The sequence below is a fragment of the Aythya fuligula genome, chromosome 3, assembly GCF_009819795.1.
Source record: "Aythya fuligula isolate bAytFul2 chromosome 3, bAytFul2.pri, whole genome shotgun sequence".
Classification (NCBI taxonomy): Eukaryota; Metazoa; Chordata; class Aves; order Anseriformes; family Anatidae; genus Aythya; species Aythya fuligula.
Window position 1 is genome coordinate 8,619,110 of NC_045561.1, and position 19,284 is coordinate 8,638,393.

The following is a 19,284-nucleotide window of genomic DNA, read 5'->3' on the forward strand; positions in this document are numbered from 1 at the left end:
TTGGCAAACTCTGTTATAGGAGTGTTAATCTCCAAGGAGAAAAGGCAGACAGCTGGGAAAAAGGGAATATTTTCAAACTGCCGTAGCTTTCTTCTTTATGATTGAGTAAAAAATGTTAGTATCATTACTTTGTGACGTAAATTCTCTGAAAGAGCAGTCTTACGATACAAGATAATTTAAAGCTACACTGACATTGAAAGGGAAGTTTCATCCCTGCCCAACACATGGTCCAACAGCAGCGTTTATGCAGCCACACGGTGAGAGCCTGGCCACCAAAGCTATCCAGCTGAAAGCTAACCATGCAAAAAACAAACAACCACCAAAAAAAAAAAAAAAAAAAAAAAGAAACAAAACTTGTTTTCAGAGGAATCAGTGAACTACTCCAGCTCTCCACACATGCCAATACTGACAGATGCTAAGGACAAGAATGCAGGGCTCAGAGAAAGGAAGAGAAAGCAGGAGGGACTGCATGTTTCAGCATCAGCTCAAGCTGAATATGAAGGATGAGAATAAAAAGAAGACAAAATCTGGAAGTGTCAAAAGCGGAAAATCAGAGAAAAGCAAATCTTTAGCTGTTCCACTATGTGGTATGCGGATATTGTTTGTTAGTTTGCATTTTCCCTTCTCTGTCATTTAAAAGAAGCAAATGCCCTTCATACAGCTACCAAACTACAGCATAATGATATTTTCCTCTATATACATTTCCTCTAATAACTAAATAAAAGTTATGTTATATGAAAACAAATGAAAACTTGATTTTATGAAATTTAAAACAGGCTAATGAAACTGAAGAACACAGCAAATATTACAACAAAGGTTAATATTACATGTGTTTTGGATGTTACTTGCAAACAAAGGTAGCTATCAGCTGCTACCTAAAGGGGTGATCTTGCTCTCTTCTTTGTCTCACTTTTTGTGTTGCCATCAACAACTTTGTGATTATAGGACAAATTGGTTCAGTAAACTGGTGTGATGGAAAACTAATCCTCCAATTAAAAGAAAAAAAAAAAAAACAAACAACAAACTAAACAGAGACTTCGCAAATATGTCATATTCTGCTAGATCAACTCAAAGAACTAATTCATCCTCTACAAAGGATCATTTGGTTGGTCCACTGTAACCAGAAAGGAAAGGGATACGTAGCTGGAACTGGAGAGAATATGGACTGACTTGTTGGTCATAACCCATTGCTACAGCAGTTTAACTCTGGTATTATAGATACACATGCAGTTTCACGCCAAGATTAGCACTTTATACACTGCAATTTGCACGACTGTATTTCACAGCATTTCCTTCTTCCCCTACTCAATCTGATATCACTTTAAAGTATTAAGATAGATTCCACATAAAATCATCTTATTAATTTGCAAATTGCTCCTGCCTGAAAAAATGGGTTTCCTGTTCATTCCATGTTCCAACAGTCACACTGTTGCAGCAGTGCATGCTCTAATACTAAGTTTCATGTTAATTACAGCTAAGAGTACACGTTTTCATGAAAGGACCAAAAGCCTCTTCCCAGCATAATCAAAATTCATGCGAATTATGTCGCCTGCACTCTCGTAATACTAGTTTCAATAAAAGAAAATTCTGTAACGTGCATAAAGTATGTCACAATGACAGTTCATAAAACCAGACATGCATGAAGATGATGAAATGGGTTGTTTTATTTAAAAAGCACAGGGCATACCTCTAGCATTTTTCTTCTTCTACTGTACCTATTTTTTGTTTTATTTTGTTTTGTTTTTAAGAGGAACATTCTGTTTGGAAAACAGTTTTAATTTTTCTATAATTTTCTTTGCAACTTAACAAGGCTCAGTGGAAACTTTAAGATCTTTTTAGTCAAACCAGGATCCCCTACTACCCACTTTCTCTGATTTCATATGAATAATAATTTCAAATTTCCGTCATTAGCTTAACCTCCTTCATGCTTTCCCTATAACTGCTTCCTCTCATAGATTCCAGTATAAAGCTGATGTGGTTATCAATGAATACACCATTGTTAGCACATTTTTAAATGCTCACAAGCCTCCATAAGCCTTCCACCCATTTCCACTGTTTCTTCAGATAACCTATTTCCAATTTTCCATTTTAGCTCTCTACATAATAATCATGAAAATGTCGTCATTTTTACAGAAATGACTAATCTCTCTAGAGCTCTTTTACTTCCTTGGGTTTCCTCTTTTGCCATGTTCCCAAAGCTGTCTTCTTTTTCAAGATAAAACTATTCAAGATTACAAACATAGTTTTGCAAAACAGGAAACAATGGCTTTACGTTTATACTTAGCATTAATCAGCCCAGCTATTCTTCCATCTTTTCCTTAAGACTTCCAATTTGCTTATGTATTTTCAATAACTTGCTCTGTTTCTTTAAACAAGATTTCCCTTCTTCCAAAATGATAACTACTGCCTGCAGCCTGTTTCTTAGATATGGCCACAGGAACACCCATTTCTAAACAGATTTTAGAAAATAGAAAATTAAATATCAATAGATTTTCTTTATTTTATTTCAACTGTATTCCTTAGAAGTGCTCTCAAATCTTCAATTAACTTAAACTGCTTTAGCTAATTTGACAGAGACTGCCTAAGCCACCATTTTCTTGGTCTTACAGGATGCATCGCAGAAGGCTTCAAATTGCTTTTCTCAGCAATTGATGCTAAGGTTTGTGCTTGCGAATATCTCAAAACCAATCTAATTATGAACTTTCCCAAGATGTAGGATATAAGATTTTTTTTTTTTTTTTTTTTTTTTTTTTTAATCTGGCTGCAACTCCTGGCACTCTTGATTTAATCACTCTCTATTCCAGGAGAAACAAAATAGCTTAAAAGACAGTGAAAAGATGAAGGACAAAGTGCTGAAGATAGATGAAAAAAGAGTTGCAATAAGTGAAAGAAATGCATATCAGGCTGACATAAAATTGGTTCAAAGTAATTGGAAAGGAAGGCATCGAGCCTGACTTGTCTTGACAGAGCTCAGGAAAGAATGTTTGACCCAAACCATAAAACTTCATAAAAGTAGTTGTAAAACAAAAATGAAAATTGTTAAGCCTTGACTAAGTCAATCGCAATGACAATAAGCAACACTGAAATGTGACAAAGTCTCCATTAACACAGAGTCAACTGCTTTTATAAAACACAGATAGACCCTCAAACCAAGGGTGTAAGCTGATTAAACATTTAAAAGAACTAGAATACAATATTATGAAATGATTCAAACCCAAACAACAGACAGAGGAAAACAAAACATATGCCTCATTTTTAGCCCATGACAGAATACACTGGAGTCTATCAACAGAAAGGTCTTCTGGGTGGTCTTTTGCAGTCTACTTTGGAGTTCAAGCACACTCAGGGCTAAATTGCATAGGGAAAAGCACACACAGTGCAGATCCTTAGTCTTTGCTTCTGGAGTGACAAAAACCTAAAATTATCCCCCAGTGGCAACCAAACACCCTCCCAGTTTGGCAAAGCACTGAACTGCAGTCTAGGACAAACCTGGTATTAACATGCTGTAGAAGTATTGGGTCAACAAAACAGTCTGCAGTGGGTCCTTTAAGTTAGTATGACAAGAGTCAGGATGGTTCTCAGAAACATTTGCTGGGAGTGTGTTCCCTTTTAGTTCTTCAAATCAGCGATAATGGCTTAGGGATAGCTTTATCTTACTCTCTCCTACCAATACGCCGCACTGACCGTGCCAGCCAGTTCTGTGTGCACCTCTTGCATCTGTAAATACAGCAAACTCCCAAGGCTTTATTATTGTTTAGGGTATGATCCCACAGAGATTTTTGTTTGTTCTTTACTGGTTGTTGTTTTTAAACACAAAAATGCTTGAAATCCCTTTTTAAACAACTAGGAGTTTCCATAGATCAGATGGATTTTTCAAATAGTCAAGCTGAAGTCCATATTGTTTTATTTTTCATTTACCTTCTTACTACACAGAGTCATGTGAAATAAACTAAAAAAAAAAAAAAAAAAAAAAAAAAAGCTTTGGAAAGAAAAACAAAACAAAATACACATACTAAAGGAGAGAACTTGATATCTCATAAGAGCTACTTAAACAAGAAAGAAATAATTATTTCTTACTCAAAACACTAAGACAGGATTTTCTACTTAAAGCATCTAAATAGTTTTTCAAGATGATCCTGAAAAGTAATAACTTTCCAAAACAGCAAAATCCTTCTAAAGTTATATTTTTTTCCGTGAAAGAGAAAAACATTTCCTTGTTCCTTCATCTTTTAATGATATTTACCAGTTTAAGAATCAAGATAATATGCATTTAGTATAACAAATACAAATCTGCTTGATATGAAAAAAATACTAAGTACAAGGTTTAGATTTTTATTTAATTATTTATTTTTTTAAGATGTCAAGTATATTTTAACATATCTAACAGCAACTAATAAAACATACATAGAACTCAGCATATAATGCTGACTTATTGTGAGCACAGAAGAGACTGCCTGCCATATAGCAGGCCACCTGGGTCAATGTGAACACTCCTGAGACAATCAGCAGTTAACTGCAGCATAAAATTCATAAGCTTTTGACCCTGATAAAGCCTTCAAGATGAAATATTTAAGCAGAATAGTTTATGGTATTTAACTATACACCAGTACCTTTTTCTCCATAAATGCTTGGGGATTTTTTTTTTCCCAGCAGGGCTAGCACTGATCCATATGAGTTGTTTTGCAGAACAAGTGCTAGGAAAACATACAAGAAAGCCACTGACACTAGAAACTGACCCATTATAATCTTGGAAAGTAAAGTATTACAAGGACAAAATACAAAGGAAAAAAGAGATCCGTGAAACAAGGTGCCTTATGCAACTCAGAAAATGCTGAGCTTCCAGAAATCCCCATTCTCATCTGCTTCAGACAGTTACTTCAGAATGTCTTTTTGAATACTCTGGACCAATTGTTAATAGGAGATTTTGGTTCCAAGATAACATTCACAAATACGCAAATAATTACAACTACATATAAACATTCATCTTACCACTGTAAAACAAACCAGAAAAATTATAGAACAGTTTTGTACATACCAATGCACCCTCTTCACATGTCCAAGCATTTGGATTAAATTCAAGTTTACTGACACAAACTACAAATTTGTCTGGAAACACACGTAGCTCTATGCAAAAAAGAATTAAAAAGAAGATTGTAAAAATTAAACTCGTATTCTGACATGCATGCATTTTATTTTTGTAAAGAAAAGATAGTGTAAATGGCGCACTAACTCACTTCAGCCCTCCACTGCTTGCTTATTTCTTTTCAAGATCACATCACTGATTTTTTTTTTTTTTGCTTTTTTAATCCTTAAAAATAAAATTAAATCAATAAGTCAGTTTAATTCCCAAGAGAACAGTCACTGCTGCAAATTAGTCCAACCACACCTCTGAACAACTATACTAGACAGAACCAAGAGAAAAAAACACTTCACAATGATTTATTTTGTGCTATTTTGGTGATTAGTCTTTTCATAGCAAAAGCTACAAATTGTGTTTGTAGTACAGCACAACATATTCAATCAGCACTTGATACAAAAACTCAGCGTAAGACCAAGTGCTTCCAACACTGACTACAGTGATTTTGAAGTCACTAGATAAATTATTTAACTGTTACTGAATTACGTATTTTACTCAAGATCACATGGTTTGTTGTGAACACACCCAAGTTGCTAGTTACAGAGGATTGAAAATGGAAGGGTTCTCAGATTAAAACAGACCAAGCATAGCTTTATTCAACCCCGGGAAATGATATGCAAAGAGGAAAGCTGGATACTTTATTTGACATATCTGGTAATTTCCAGATTAACACCTTCATATTTTCACCTGAACTTTTTCTCCCTTTCTTTCTTAAGACAATTACTAGATTTTAAAGTTTGCCGTACTTCCAAAACAAATCACAACACCCTATTTTCTGGGACAGGAAGACACAGCATGCAGAAAGATACCCAGGAGGCTGACCTCAGAGATTTTTGTAAAGTATCTCCACATAATAAACGGAGTATACTCAGGATGTACATAATTCACCAGTGTGGGTCATTCATGTGGTCAACTGCCTCTCTAGAAGGCAGTGCTCCTTCACCACCAGCACGTGTCCAATAGTATCCAACTAACCATTCCAAGTGCTTGCCAGCATTGGCTTTGCTAGAGTAATTACTATGAAAGATGGGGGTGTTAAAACTGATTATCTTGTACTTGCCTTTGGTTGAAGAAGTGTACACAGAGACCTCAGATGCATGTTTGTTGGCAAAACTACTTGTTAAGCTACTGTAACTGGATAAAGAGTATGGTGAGCCTTTCAGAAATACCGGCTCTATAGGCAAAACTGTTTCCAAGGAAATATTCATCCTGTGCCCTATCATCAGACTGCTGTTTCTCTGCTTGTATCCTCAAGACGCGAGAAGCCACCCCCAAAGTTCTTGTACGATGGCTTTCAAACTGACACAGACCACTTCCAAATGAAATGCAAAAGAAAAGCTGGACAACTATTACAAGGACTGAATTTGCTGTGCATGGTTCCAATAATCATCACTTTGTAAAGCTGACTTTGGATACTGAGACACCATTTACAGTATGCAAGATTCTTTTTCTGTTAGGCCAAATGTCCATTTTTTGTCTGTGAAACTACAGATGTATCTTACCAAAATGAGACATTGGTATCAAATTATTTTGTGAGGCTATTCTTCTGGTAGTTATTGGCAGTGAAACCCAGTAAAATGAAGCTCCTCTCTTGCTAGAAACTTTGTGTAGAAAAAAATTTTGACTCTGGAATCAAAGCCTTTCTTTTTAGCAGCACTAGTACAGCAAGTTCATTCCAGTTAGCAACTTTTATTGTCATACTTTATGACAATCTCACTTGCTGGTTAACAGAATGAAAGTATCTTTAGGTACAATGATATTTGATTGACACTTTAAAAAGGCCCGAATTTAATATACAGAAAACAATGCCGTGCTGAGACACTAGCGCACAATCTATTGTTCCAGGAGACAGGGGGAACAAGTCTGATGAAACATTTAAAATAACACTGCAATGGATTAAAAACAGTTGGTATTTGAAGAGATTTAAACACTGACGAATCCAATGAATTCCTATAAAAATAGGAAATACCTTAAAATACCATTCAAGTAGTCAATATTTTTAAAGGAACCTGAAGAATTTTTTTTATTTATTTATTTATTTTAATATGAAAAGCTCAACACAAAGGGCAGTGATCATTACAGCTCCTCTTTATTGCTGTTGGCAGGACAGGATTGATATCATTTCCTTACAGAGCATCTTGGCTTGAGAAGACTTGAAAAAAGATCTGGTCCAATGACATCACCTAAGTTAAGGTTTTATAGCACTGAGCCGAATGAAAGCTTTTTCTTGCATACACTTGTACTACACAGTTGATGTCACAAGACACTCAAGCAATAATGAAGTGATTCATACTGCAACCTCTGGTTGATTCACCCTGCAGAGACTCAGTAAAATGCTGAGTCTCATCAACTTACAGAATTTGGTGTGGCTTAGCTGATTACCCTGGGGGCAAGGTATACAAAAATTTAAAATTAAGTTAAAAGAAAATCCATCATATGGTAGGAAACTCTTCTCGTTTTTCAGCAAACATCCCCTTGAGAAAAAAAAGTCAAGCTCCCAAACAGATCTTGATTAAGCAGACCAAAATTTAACAACTATTAGTTTGCATCCTTTTTTTTGCCCTCCATTTTGAACAGAATTTTAAGTAATATTATTAGAAAATGATTTCTTACCACGATAATGTTTCCCTACAGCACAACGGAGATTAACCCATCTCTTCATAAAATAGGCAGTAATGTGAAAACTGTTGGCTGCAACATAAAACAAAGAGATAATAATAATAAGTGTAAAGGTATATCAGATATTTTGGTCTCAAAGTGTTGCACATCTAAAAAGATAAGATTGGTTGAGAGAAAGAAACTGCAGCTCAGGAAAACATATCTTTAAAGAAATATTTTAAAAAGAAACTACTCATATTGAAATCTCAAGAAATTCATACCTGGAACAGGAGGAAGAAAAATCTAAACAACCTACTAAACTTCAAGTTCTGGTACACAACCACAGAAACATAGTTAAGTCAATTAACTGATCACAGTTGCTATCCACTTAATAAGCTACTGCCTCAGTCATTAGTCCACAAGGCTAGACTCCTAGTTACTGCTAGGTTTTCATTCATATTCTACACAAAAACTACGGGCAACCTTTTATTTAACTGCATTTAACTACTTTCTGGAGAAAGAAGACATGCTCAAAGCTGATACAAAAAATGCCGGCTATAAAAATCCACAAGAGGCCTAATTATCTCCACTTGCATTGAATTAAGTGAGAAATGCATACATTTAGCCTCCTCAATATCCACAAGCACACAAAGCTAGCCTGGCTGCCCCAGCGATACCTGTAATGGACACAGAGGTTTCTTCAGTTTCCATTCCTGAGAATGACAGAAATCCTTGTGCACCAGGAGCATAAGAAAAGGACAGAAAGGATTATATTACAGCAAAGAGACTCCAAGACTAGAGCTAAGGAAATCAGCTTTTACTTTTGTTCTACTTTAATTCCCAAATGACCCTGGGTAAATCAGGACTTGATTCATAAAGGTATTTAGCAACTTAACTCCCACTGAAATTGAAAGAAGTGAGAACCTGTGACTCCTCCTCCTCTGTCTCCTCTGTAGTCTCTCCTTACACCTCAGTAAAATGAATTTGCAAAAGGCAATTAATGACATTTCCCCTGACTCTGGTGGTTCTGCAATACTTATAATAGTGCTCTTTCCAAGACAGTCAGCTACCCTAGATGCAATTACCACATGAGTTCAAAAATCAAGTGCTACTGCTGTTCTCTCCAAACATTTAACAGGATGTAAGAGAAGCCCATGCGCTCCTTTCCCAATCCCAGGAGCAAGTGCTAAAGCACATCGTATTCCTAAATACAAAATAAAATATGCATGTCCTCTCCTGCACGGTCTGTAGCTCTCCTACTTGTACTCCAGATCTCCCGAGGCTCACCATGCAGTGCTGCTCAGCATCAGTCCTCGTTGAGAACTATAGGTATTGATCATAATCCCTTTGAAATTTATCAGCCATCTTTTTTTCCTTCCCCTCAGGAAGACACTGAAGGTATCTGAAAATTTGACTTCCCTTTAAAGATCAAGTCAAGATTCGACAAGTTAAACTATCCTTTGAAAACGATGAGTGCTAAAGAAAAAATTGGATGTAATCCACCACCTTTATTAACTGTATATTTATGAACACAATTAAAGAAAATTACTTTTAGCAATTTCCAGTTTGGCATCCATAATTCTTTAACACTGGTAGGATTAGCCAAATCAAAGAATTTGCTCTTCACATAAATAAGTTATCAGTGTGGTGATAGCATTTCCACTGTGATCTCTATCATGCCAAAAAAAGTAACATTCCCAGAAGTACAACTCTCCAAACAAATTTCCAAAACCAGGAATGGAAGTCTTTCCACCTCTGTGTACCTGAACAAAATCCTTTTCTTGAGAAAGAATAGAAATGAAAAAAGCATGATTTTTTTGCTTTTACTCAGAGAAGAGCACAATACTTCATTTATGAAATTCTTTTGAGAATCAGGTGACACATACATCTGTGTATTTGTCTTGTTATCCTGGTATTCTGAGAAGTTATGCACTTAATCATATTTGATTGACTAATGGCCTAACAAAGTTTAAAATTCTTCTTCAAGGCCCTTGATTGAGCCAGTTACTGTTCCCTGGAGCAGAACACCTACCTCCAATCTATCAAAATATATGCATAAGAGATGCAGAGAGCTTCACACTGTTTTTGCAGTGTCAGCTCAGGTCTGACAGTATTGTAGAGCCCTCATGGGGAGCTGGCACCCAAGCTAATATGCTCTGCCTGGAGGGACTAACACTAAAGAAGAATTTTTGTTTCCGTGACTATCTGCTGCTTGACTTTGCTGAAAAAGCCAAAAGAGGTGATTTGCTGGTACTTATTGCTAATAGTAGAAAAAAAAGTTTAAGATGCATTGCATTCAAAATACCTATATTTTGAAACTATCCTTCAGCTACGCTTATCAAATGTTTGGAAACCTCTTGTATGCGACATCTAATCCAACCCATAAAGTCAGCTCGAGTTCATAAACTTCCCAGTATTAAAATTGTCAGGATTATTGCAGAACTATAAAAACCGTGATACCGTCTTTCTGCTTCCTGCAAGAGAAATCTATTATCCAATTAAGCACTCTGCTTCAAGGAAGAAGCAGCTAAAACATAAGCCCCACAAGGGCACCTTATCTCACAACCTCATGCACCTTGCAGGTGTGTATTTTTTTTTATTTTTTTTTTAAATAAACTTTCTACAGTTACTCAGCATGAGTCTCAATCTGCTCTCAGCTTCAGACTTGTTCACCATCAACTCTGTTTATATACTAGCATATGCTGATGTTGATTTAGGGCAAGCCGTGAATTATGCTCCAGGAAAGAAAGCCAGCATATACTGTGCGAGCACCAAAAGCTGCTCGTCACGCTGTCTGTAAGGAGGGACCAAGTGAGATGTACCAAATAATCCAGCATTAACTCATTTTAAGTGCACTGTAGAAGGTTTACCCTCAAGCTACAAAAGACTTTTGCAGCCAGTAAGAGAGAAATTTCACAGATCTTGGGATCAGCAAATGTACTCAGCCTAGCCTTCAGGTTCCTCTTCATCATACAATGCAGACATAAATCCATTTCATAGATTGCCAACAGAGAAGTAGAAATATAAATTTTGTTACTGGTCTGTAGTTTTTTTTTCTTCAAAACTGTGCACCTAAAACACCAGATCCCAGTTCCAAAAAACAAACAAACAAACATGCTAAACCAAACTACAACTCCAGAGCCCCCAGATGTGACTGAATAAAAGTAATTGTAGAACAGCCACAGCTCACTCTCAGCTGTAACATGCACCAGTGAGTGCTGCCTTTTAGGGGAATGGTAATTTGCCCTGCCTGTTATTATTCAGAGTCCCAAGACACTGAGAGGAAGTATCAGACACCGACTCTCTGCTGTAAAACTATCCAGCACCGCTTGTTTGCCGAAGGAGTTAGAGCCAAGCTGCCTTGAGCTTCCAGCGGGCTGCCAAGAGGCGGCTGTGGTACAGCGTCCAGCAGCGGGAAGCCCTCTCCCACGGCTATTCGAGCCTGCTCATCTGGAGCCTGGGAAAATGCCTCTGAGCTGCTGAGTTATCTGGAGCAGCCTGGCAGGTGTTCACCTCCCAGCGGAATCGGGCACCTGCACGGCTCCGCAACCAACTTGGGGCAAGCCTTTGCCAAAGCCACAGCTCAGGCCTGAGGAGCGTGATTGCCCCCCAAAAGCTTCCATATCCGAGAGGCACCAATTTCTCATTGCACAGGGGTTTTACACCAGCTTTAAACACAAATAACAATAAATAAACAAAATAATTTTTTCTCCTAGTCTAGGCATTTCATGTTTCTAACAGGTTATCCTTGTCTAGGACTGCCTCTGTTCATAAAGTAAGATCACAAATCCTTGCAACAAATGTTAAAAAAAGATGAATTTCTTTGGTTACAACTTGAAAATAAATAGGTGCATTAGGCTTTCTGAAATACTGTATTGTACATTAAAAAAAAAATCTACATTTTGCCTATGCTAATTATTCCATGCAAATTAAGCTATTCGAGTAATAATGTTTACAGTATATAGAGCTTTTCATCTTCAAAGTGATCTACAGACATATTATTACACCGCTTTTTAGCGGTCATATTTCTCCTTTTAAAATTATTCACCACCAAATCCAAATTCCTGATCGTTGGTAAACTTCGAAAAAAACACTTTTATTCTAAACCTAGTGTTGATTCTGCATGTTTTCTCTCCCAGAAGAAATTCAGTTCGTCACACCATCTGCTCCAGGTCACTATTTCTAATTTAGATGAGATTCATAACCAAATGCTGCATGTAAATTTAAGCCTAAGTCTGGGGTAAGCTAGGGGCAGCAGAATGGCAGGGAACACAACAAGAAGACACCAAGACTTCCTGAGTCTTTTCTGGTGTTCTGAATGGGTATGGGATTTCCAGGGCACTACCTCAGATCACACACACAAAAAGTATCAGCTTCATATGTAACAGCAAGCATAACTGATCTTCATCTGATGCAAATTTTTATACAGCAGATAACCAATGGGTCCAGACCAACTTACACAGCTGAGGATGTCAGCCAGTCTTTCCATACATTCTCCCTTCAGTTTAAAAATTTTTCAATTATTTTTTAAATTTCCATTATTTCAAGTGATAATTACAAGAAGTACGCAGGAAAACATGTAATAATAATAATAATATTAAAAAAACATCAAAAAGCCCTTTTTCCCATTTTTAATAATTAAGAAAAAATACATTTTGGCCTTTAGATTTATATACAATAAATGTGGCCTAAAAGAAAAGCCTGGGTACAGTACTGACTATATACACACGTATGTGTGTGCACACGTGCATGTCAGGAAGAGCGAGGGTAAGCTAAGAGACATTAATGCAGCACTGCAGGCACTATTGTCCATGCACAAAAACAAAGCACTCCTCTCTTATGGTTCTACCAATTGCTCCCTTGTGTTGCAAATATGCAGGGTCTGACCTTGATAACTCATATATCTGCAAATAAATTCAATGACTTAGTTTTCTTCTGTATTTTCCAGGGTGCCTTACAGCCAGTTTTAACCAAGTACAGGCAAAAACTGTTTTGTTTTGTTTTGTTTTTTTCCTCCTTATTTTCCCTTTCATGATTTTGTCAGTATTAGCACTATTCTTCTAGTCACTAAATCTTCTGAAAACAGGCTATTTGTTGACACATACAGGTAGAAGATCTATCGCATTGAGGATTCGGGAGCAAGATTTGGTGCCTACCAGGAAACAGGGCCCCTGCTAGATGAAGTAAAGAAAGCTTCAAATTAATCCCATCATGACAGGCAGAGATATGCCTAGCAGAATCCTTTTTGCTACTGGACCACAGATATTTGGACATGGCACAGTATCTAAAAGCTTCAGCCCACGAGCCATTAGCAGCCAAACTGGACTGATGAAACCCAAGAGCAGGGTTGTAAGGCTCTCCTCTAGCGGGGAAAGGGAGGAATTCACTCTAACTTCGGAGCTCTCCTGAGCAAACTGGATCCAGTATAAGGTGTTTTTTGGCCTGCTTGTCATGGGTATTTTGGAGAGAAGAACTGAAAAGAAAACAAGTGTCAGACCATCCGGCTGCAAGGTGAGAAATGCATCTGATGGAGACCCTCAGAACATGCCAGCTCTGAAGGAAAAACATGCCTTCCCCTCACTAAAACTTGAGGTGGAAAGGCAGACTGATCCAATCCTGGAGAGCAGCTTTCTCACAAGCCATTCATAATGTAACAGCAATAATACCAAGCACCACCTGCTAATGCATTCGAGCAGATAAAGTAGAGCCATGTATTTGAAGGTCAGCGTACCATTACCACAGACAATTGTTTTCTAATAGGAGACAAGATGTGATTTCACCCTTTAGTTGATCTCAAACTTAATGACCATATTATTTATTGCACGTGACAGACTTCAACACATGAACCGAAAGCTGCTTATGAATCCTCAGTGTTCTGAGCATATAAACAGTATTCTGGGGGAATCCACGTGCCTGGAGCTCTTTAACCACTGGAACAAGCCTGACAACTGAGGAGGAGTAAGATATCTGTCAGTGCCAGCCAAAAGGCAAGGAGAATTGAAAAGCAAGCCCCCCGGTAAATGCTGTGACAAGTCAGCAGAGGAGAATCTCAAGTCTTTTCAAAGCAGCTGTATTGTCATGAAGGAGAAGCTTAGTCAAAAACTGTCTGATGTCACATTTGCACATACCGCACATGCAGCACCATGCTGAGCATCTCCCCTAGACTAGCCAGACACAGCTGTGTCCGAATCAAGCAGTGCCACGTACTTATATCACTGAATTCCTAGCAGTGATAAAAGTAAGCCTGCCTGTAGAAGGTAGCTTCTAGCTAAAATGAAACAGCCTCAGTGATGGTGACAAGACTGACTTACGGGGTGCAAGGGAATGCACAGGACGGCCTTTGAAAGCATGAATCACTTCTCAAAAATATGTCCTTTCAGCCTGACTCTGTCCTTGAAGATATCCATAAGCTTCAAGAAAATTTTTGATGCTATGAAATACCTGAAAGGAGGATTTTGTTTTCTGAATGCCAGGAATCTCTACAAAACAAAATCATGTCTAGCAAAAAAAGAAGAAAACAAAAACAACTGTATGAGCCTTTCAGAATTTAACAAACACGACTGGTTCCCCTTATTGTTCATTAGAACAACATTATTGTAGGTGCCAATGCTATGATGTTAAAAGACTCAAAGGCAAGCAAACCTTTCACAAGTCTCCAGGCTTTCCCCTTTCCTCCCCCGGTAATAGGAAATAACTTCTGCAAAACCTTCTTCCCCAAGAGGAAAAGGTTTTAACCCTATAGCTCCCACAGCTGACAAAGACTTTCATCTTCTACCAATAACAAGGTCTTTAGGCAAGGGTCACTAAAAATGTCAGGAACAAGTTTGGAACATGTGGAGAAATGTACGTTGTATCACACTGCTACAAAACCTATGGGTCTGGTGAAAAAAAAAGCCAGTCTGCCTCTGGAGGCATGGTGGGAGGGCATGAGGGAAAGAAAAGCCAGTAGCAGGTATCTTCTGCAGAACTTTAAAAAGATGGCACAAATCGTGGAAAGGTGGTTTCTGCAAAGCTGATCCTGATACACAGCAGGAAACAACATTATCTTTTTTTTATTATTATTTCTCTAAAAACTCCTATTAGGACATCCCAGTGGATCTAAGAGGTAGATGTTGGTGGTCATGACCCCTCTCTTCTTCTGCCCTATCATCTCCAGGACACTCCAAAAGCAAGTAAGTTGGAAGAAATGCCTGTGAACTTGAACCAGCATACATTTCACAGAGTTGTCTGAACAAAGCATGTTGTGCCAGGGGTTCACAGGTTTTTCTCTGTTCACACAGCTGATTCTTTAGGTTTTTAACATCTCAGAAAAGAAGGAAATTCTGGAGCATGGCAAATAGGTGGAAAGCCACCTTCTGTAATTTTTTTTTTTTTTTTTTAATGCTAACAAGTGGACCATAATTAAGCCAGCTGCTGAAAGGCTCTACTTCAAAATAATCCTCAAAATTCACTCCAATGCAAAGAGGATACCACCAAAAGGACCAAGCCTGACCAAAGATTGTGATCATCTGATCAGTGCCACTCAGCTCTGCCAGTGAAGCAGGTGCCAGTTGTGGTGCAAGAAGCTGGCACCTGACCTCAAAAGGCTTTGTAGCCAGCTGCTCAATTAAGCTTACTCAAGAGGACAGCATTATTAGTGACCACCTGAATTGTGCAGCTCAATCTCTTCTAGTCACTGGCAGCAGCTCACCAGATACTAAGTGTCCAAAGGTGCATAGGGCATCCTCTTTCTCAGTATTCAACAGCAAATGCAAAATGACCAAAGAACATGAGCCTATCAGGTGCCATGGAAATACAACAAAAAAGATCAGACAAACATTGCCCATACCCTATGACACATACACACACACAAGAAAACCAAATATTTTAATTAAAGAGTATCAGAAAGACGCTTATAAACAAATACAGGACTGTTGCCTTCTGTTTTGTCTCTAAAGCAAGCTTTGTCACTTAAACAACTTTGTTTTCCACAGATACATATACAGAATATTGCAATGTAGAATGGTTATCCAGGGAGAAACATTCTTTACTGCGCATTAGAATATCTCAAACCCTCTTACCACATCCAAAATGCATATTCAAGATTGCACTCTTTTTTTTTTTTTCCCCTTCTCAATTAAGAATCGTTACTAATTGCTGCACTACTGAATTTTAATTTACTTCCATATGTGTTTTTAATAAATTAAGGCCCAGGTCCTGCAAAGCTGGGTCAGTGTAGTTTTGTTTACGTTATGTCACTTGTGCCTTTGTAGTCCATGGAAATAATTCAGTGTGTACAATAAACAATTTATCTAGCACCTTGACTGATGAGGGCTAAAAACCTATAGAATCAAATACACACCACTGCTCTTACCGAATTATTTACATAAGAAGAGTATGCATGACTTTTTTTCCAGGAATTGGGCTTCTGTCTCTACCTGGATGGGTTTCTGAGAAGCCTTCTAAAAATTTTCCCAATACAAATAAACCCACAAGAATGTTTGCAATTTAAGAAGCTGTATTTTCTCTTTGTCATATGATAACGAACTTTAAGAACAAAAAGACATAAAGGAGAGTATTGTTGTGTAATATGGTAATAAGGAAAGTTGAAGAGAAGCTCATGTTCATATTTAACCATCAAATTACACCCACAATTACTTCCAGCTATAACAAAACTACAAAGGACAAAGTTCAACACGTATCTATAATGATTTTCTTTTCTTAAGATGCAGTGTCCATTTCTGTTTTTGTTGGACTGCTGGTTATTGTTTGGGGACTCAGACTTGCAGGGAGTGCAAGGGTTAAAGATGTGTAAAACAGATTTTCTCACAGTTTAAAGAGAGCAAAACAACACATTTAGGAAACCAGACAGCGAAAAGGTCAAAACGTTACACTTCCAGGTCAAACTTCTGGTTGCAATTAAGTAAATTCCTCCAAACATTTCTAAGGAAATCATATTTCTTTTAGGTTTTAATTCAAATTCTACTCTTTCTTGCTTACATAGCAAGCAAAATAGTATTGCTCTCTTTAGAAAGAATCAATAGAAAGTACCTACTTTTTCTTTTTTTTTTTTCCCCTTCCCTTTTTTTTTTTTTTTAATTAAAGGAACCTGATGTCATCTCAATATAAAAATTAAGTAGTTATTTTTTCCATCTCATTTCACATACAGTTGAACTAATTTTAAAAAGGCAGAAGAAACTATCACACCTAGGTCATTTTTAAAAAAGAGTCTTTCTTCTGCCCTTAGAAATATTTCCCTTTTCATCCACTTTCATTATTTACAATTTCATAATTGTATTTTATTGTTTTTAAAATAAAGAATCAAGCTATTCTTCCTTCCCATGCAGTTAGTTATGAGAGAGAAACCTTCAAACCTAAGATGCTGTAAACGGTCCTGATGTTGCAAACACATGCTTGCTAAAACAGCTCTGCAAATCTCAGCAATTCCACTTATGTCTACAAAATTGAATCTATGCCCCAATAGCACAGATTTTCACTATTTAACAGACATCCAAAACGTGGTCACCGCCATCTATGCACAGAAAACTAGCACAACAGGAAGGTAAAGACACGCAGCATATACATTTTTGAAAATGCATAATAGGTAGGCCTGGTATACATCTAAACAACAGAACCCAGTGCACAGGTGCACTCTTACGTATCCAAATGTGTGTATGTGGGGGGGGTGGGGGATGGAAATCCTACAAACGTACTCATACTACAATAAAACTTAGCCAAACAAAAATCTGACCAGGTTCAGATATTTGCAACCACTTTACTTCAGGAGAATGAACTTATTATTGCCACACTGCCCTCGCTAGAAGATGATGACATTTGAACTTCATCTGTGCAATGTTCCAGGCAGCACAGGCTCCTAGCAATCCTACAGATAGATTTTAAAGATCAGACAGCAAATGAAAATCAGATTTCTTGTACTGACCAAATAATGTATTCTCCAATATTTTTAAACATTCTGAAACATGGCATCTGAGCATCAATTAAATGCAGACCACAGGATCTATGAAATGCTGCTAGGAGAAATCCAATTTGCCATGTTCATAAAGGATAGAAAATAAAGTCAAATTTATTCCTCAGATAATTCTACATTGAGCATTTTACAATCTATTCCTACCATGCCTAGTGTTTAAACACGTCTAAAGAAGCTGAACGCTGACATCCTATCCTCTGAATTCCTGCTTCCAGGTGACGATAGAAGTTTTAAAACCTATACAAAGCAAAGAATAAAATATTTTGAAAAGGAACAGATGTTGCAAAGAAGAATCAAGCAGCGAAGAAATGGCAAGTGCTTAGGGACCAATTTTCAAAATCCCCCCATGTGGATTCCAAAAACGCTGGATGCTAAGTTATCTTTGAAAGGTTACTATGTAATTCCCTGGCTTAGTTGAGAATCACTTTGATACTCTCAAGTGAGTAACAACCAAGTAAAGCAGAAATTTTAAGTAAGATTCACCTTGCCTAACTTGCAACATCTACAGACTAGCATTTTGCACTCCATTTTTAACTGATAGAAACAAGCTCTTCTGGAACATGATTCACATCACCTGACAATCTACTTTAAATATATGTATCAGATGAATTGTGCTCAACAAGAGCCCACCTACTTCCATTAGTTGTGAAGAGAGTTTAAACCACTAGACCAGACGTAGGTGTTTACAGTATAGATGTGCAAAGTTAGATACAATTAATTCTATGCTGCATGTTTTGGATAGGCAAATTGACTACTAGCTTCTAGCTAGTGCTGATAAACTAAAGGGGAGACATAATTCCACTTCGCAAATACACAATTAATGGGTACTGACTCTATGTCTAGCTATACAACTAAAACTCCAAAAAATGAAATTTGGGTGTGTATAAATATATACATGTGTTTGCATAAACGGAGGTTGTAACAGCAAAATTACAATGCAGATCTAGCTGGATGCTACCGAAAGACCTGTATGTTTGATATGGATAGAAAGATAGTAGCTGTCATGTTTGTGCATGCAACCACAGACGTTGTGCACATGCACAGAGAGCAGTCATTTTTGTAATATGAATAAAAAAGTATGGAAACACAAGAAAAAGAATCAAGATGCAAGTAAGAGAAAAACAATGAATTAAGCAGGTATAAATTAAAGGTCTGAGGTAAAAGCTGTTTTCAAAACTAAAGCCAAATTTTCACAAAAATACACTAACTTAAACAACTCTCCTATTGTTTTAAGAAAATGATATATTTGTTTTCAATATTAAGCATGTAAAACACTTTATTATAGGATATCTTTAAAATAAATAAAATGCTATTTTATTTCCTATCTGTGACCATAACTTCACAAGGGAGATGCTCCCAGGGAATAAGTAAAATAAGCAGAAAGAATTCAACCTGTCTAGTGCTGCACTTGCACGTGTCCCATGTAAGACAGTGATAGCAATTGCAAAAGCAATTGCTAAAGTCTGCAAATATCAGTTCAGTATCAGGAAAAAGACAAATGTAGATCCTTCAGTCTAGAAAGCCAGAACTTCCTCTGACAGTCTTTGAAGCACACCAACCCCCTCCAATGTACTAATAAGTT

At 37.2% G+C, this 19,284-nt stretch overlaps 1 protein-coding gene across 3 annotated transcripts in view; it reads right to left on the reverse strand.

Annotated features, from left to right (window-relative positions):
* Positions 1–19,284, reverse strand: part of SLX4IP (SLX4 interacting protein) — a 78,166-nt gene that overhangs the window by 10,631 nt on the left and 48,251 nt on the right. For 2 of the 3 annotated variants that reach the window (XM_032184605.1, XM_032184603.1), the window contains 3 exons: positions 8,413–8,466; positions 7,751–7,828; positions 5,036–5,124 (listed from right to left, as the gene is read on the reverse strand). In XM_032184605.1, the coding sequence (XP_032040496.1) occupies positions 5,036–5,124; positions 7,751–7,828; positions 8,413–8,466 (221 nt within the window). The remainder of the gene's footprint in view (positions 1–5,035; positions 5,125–7,750; positions 7,829–8,412; positions 8,467–19,284) is intronic. The other variant, XM_032184604.1, reaches the window with a different exon arrangement.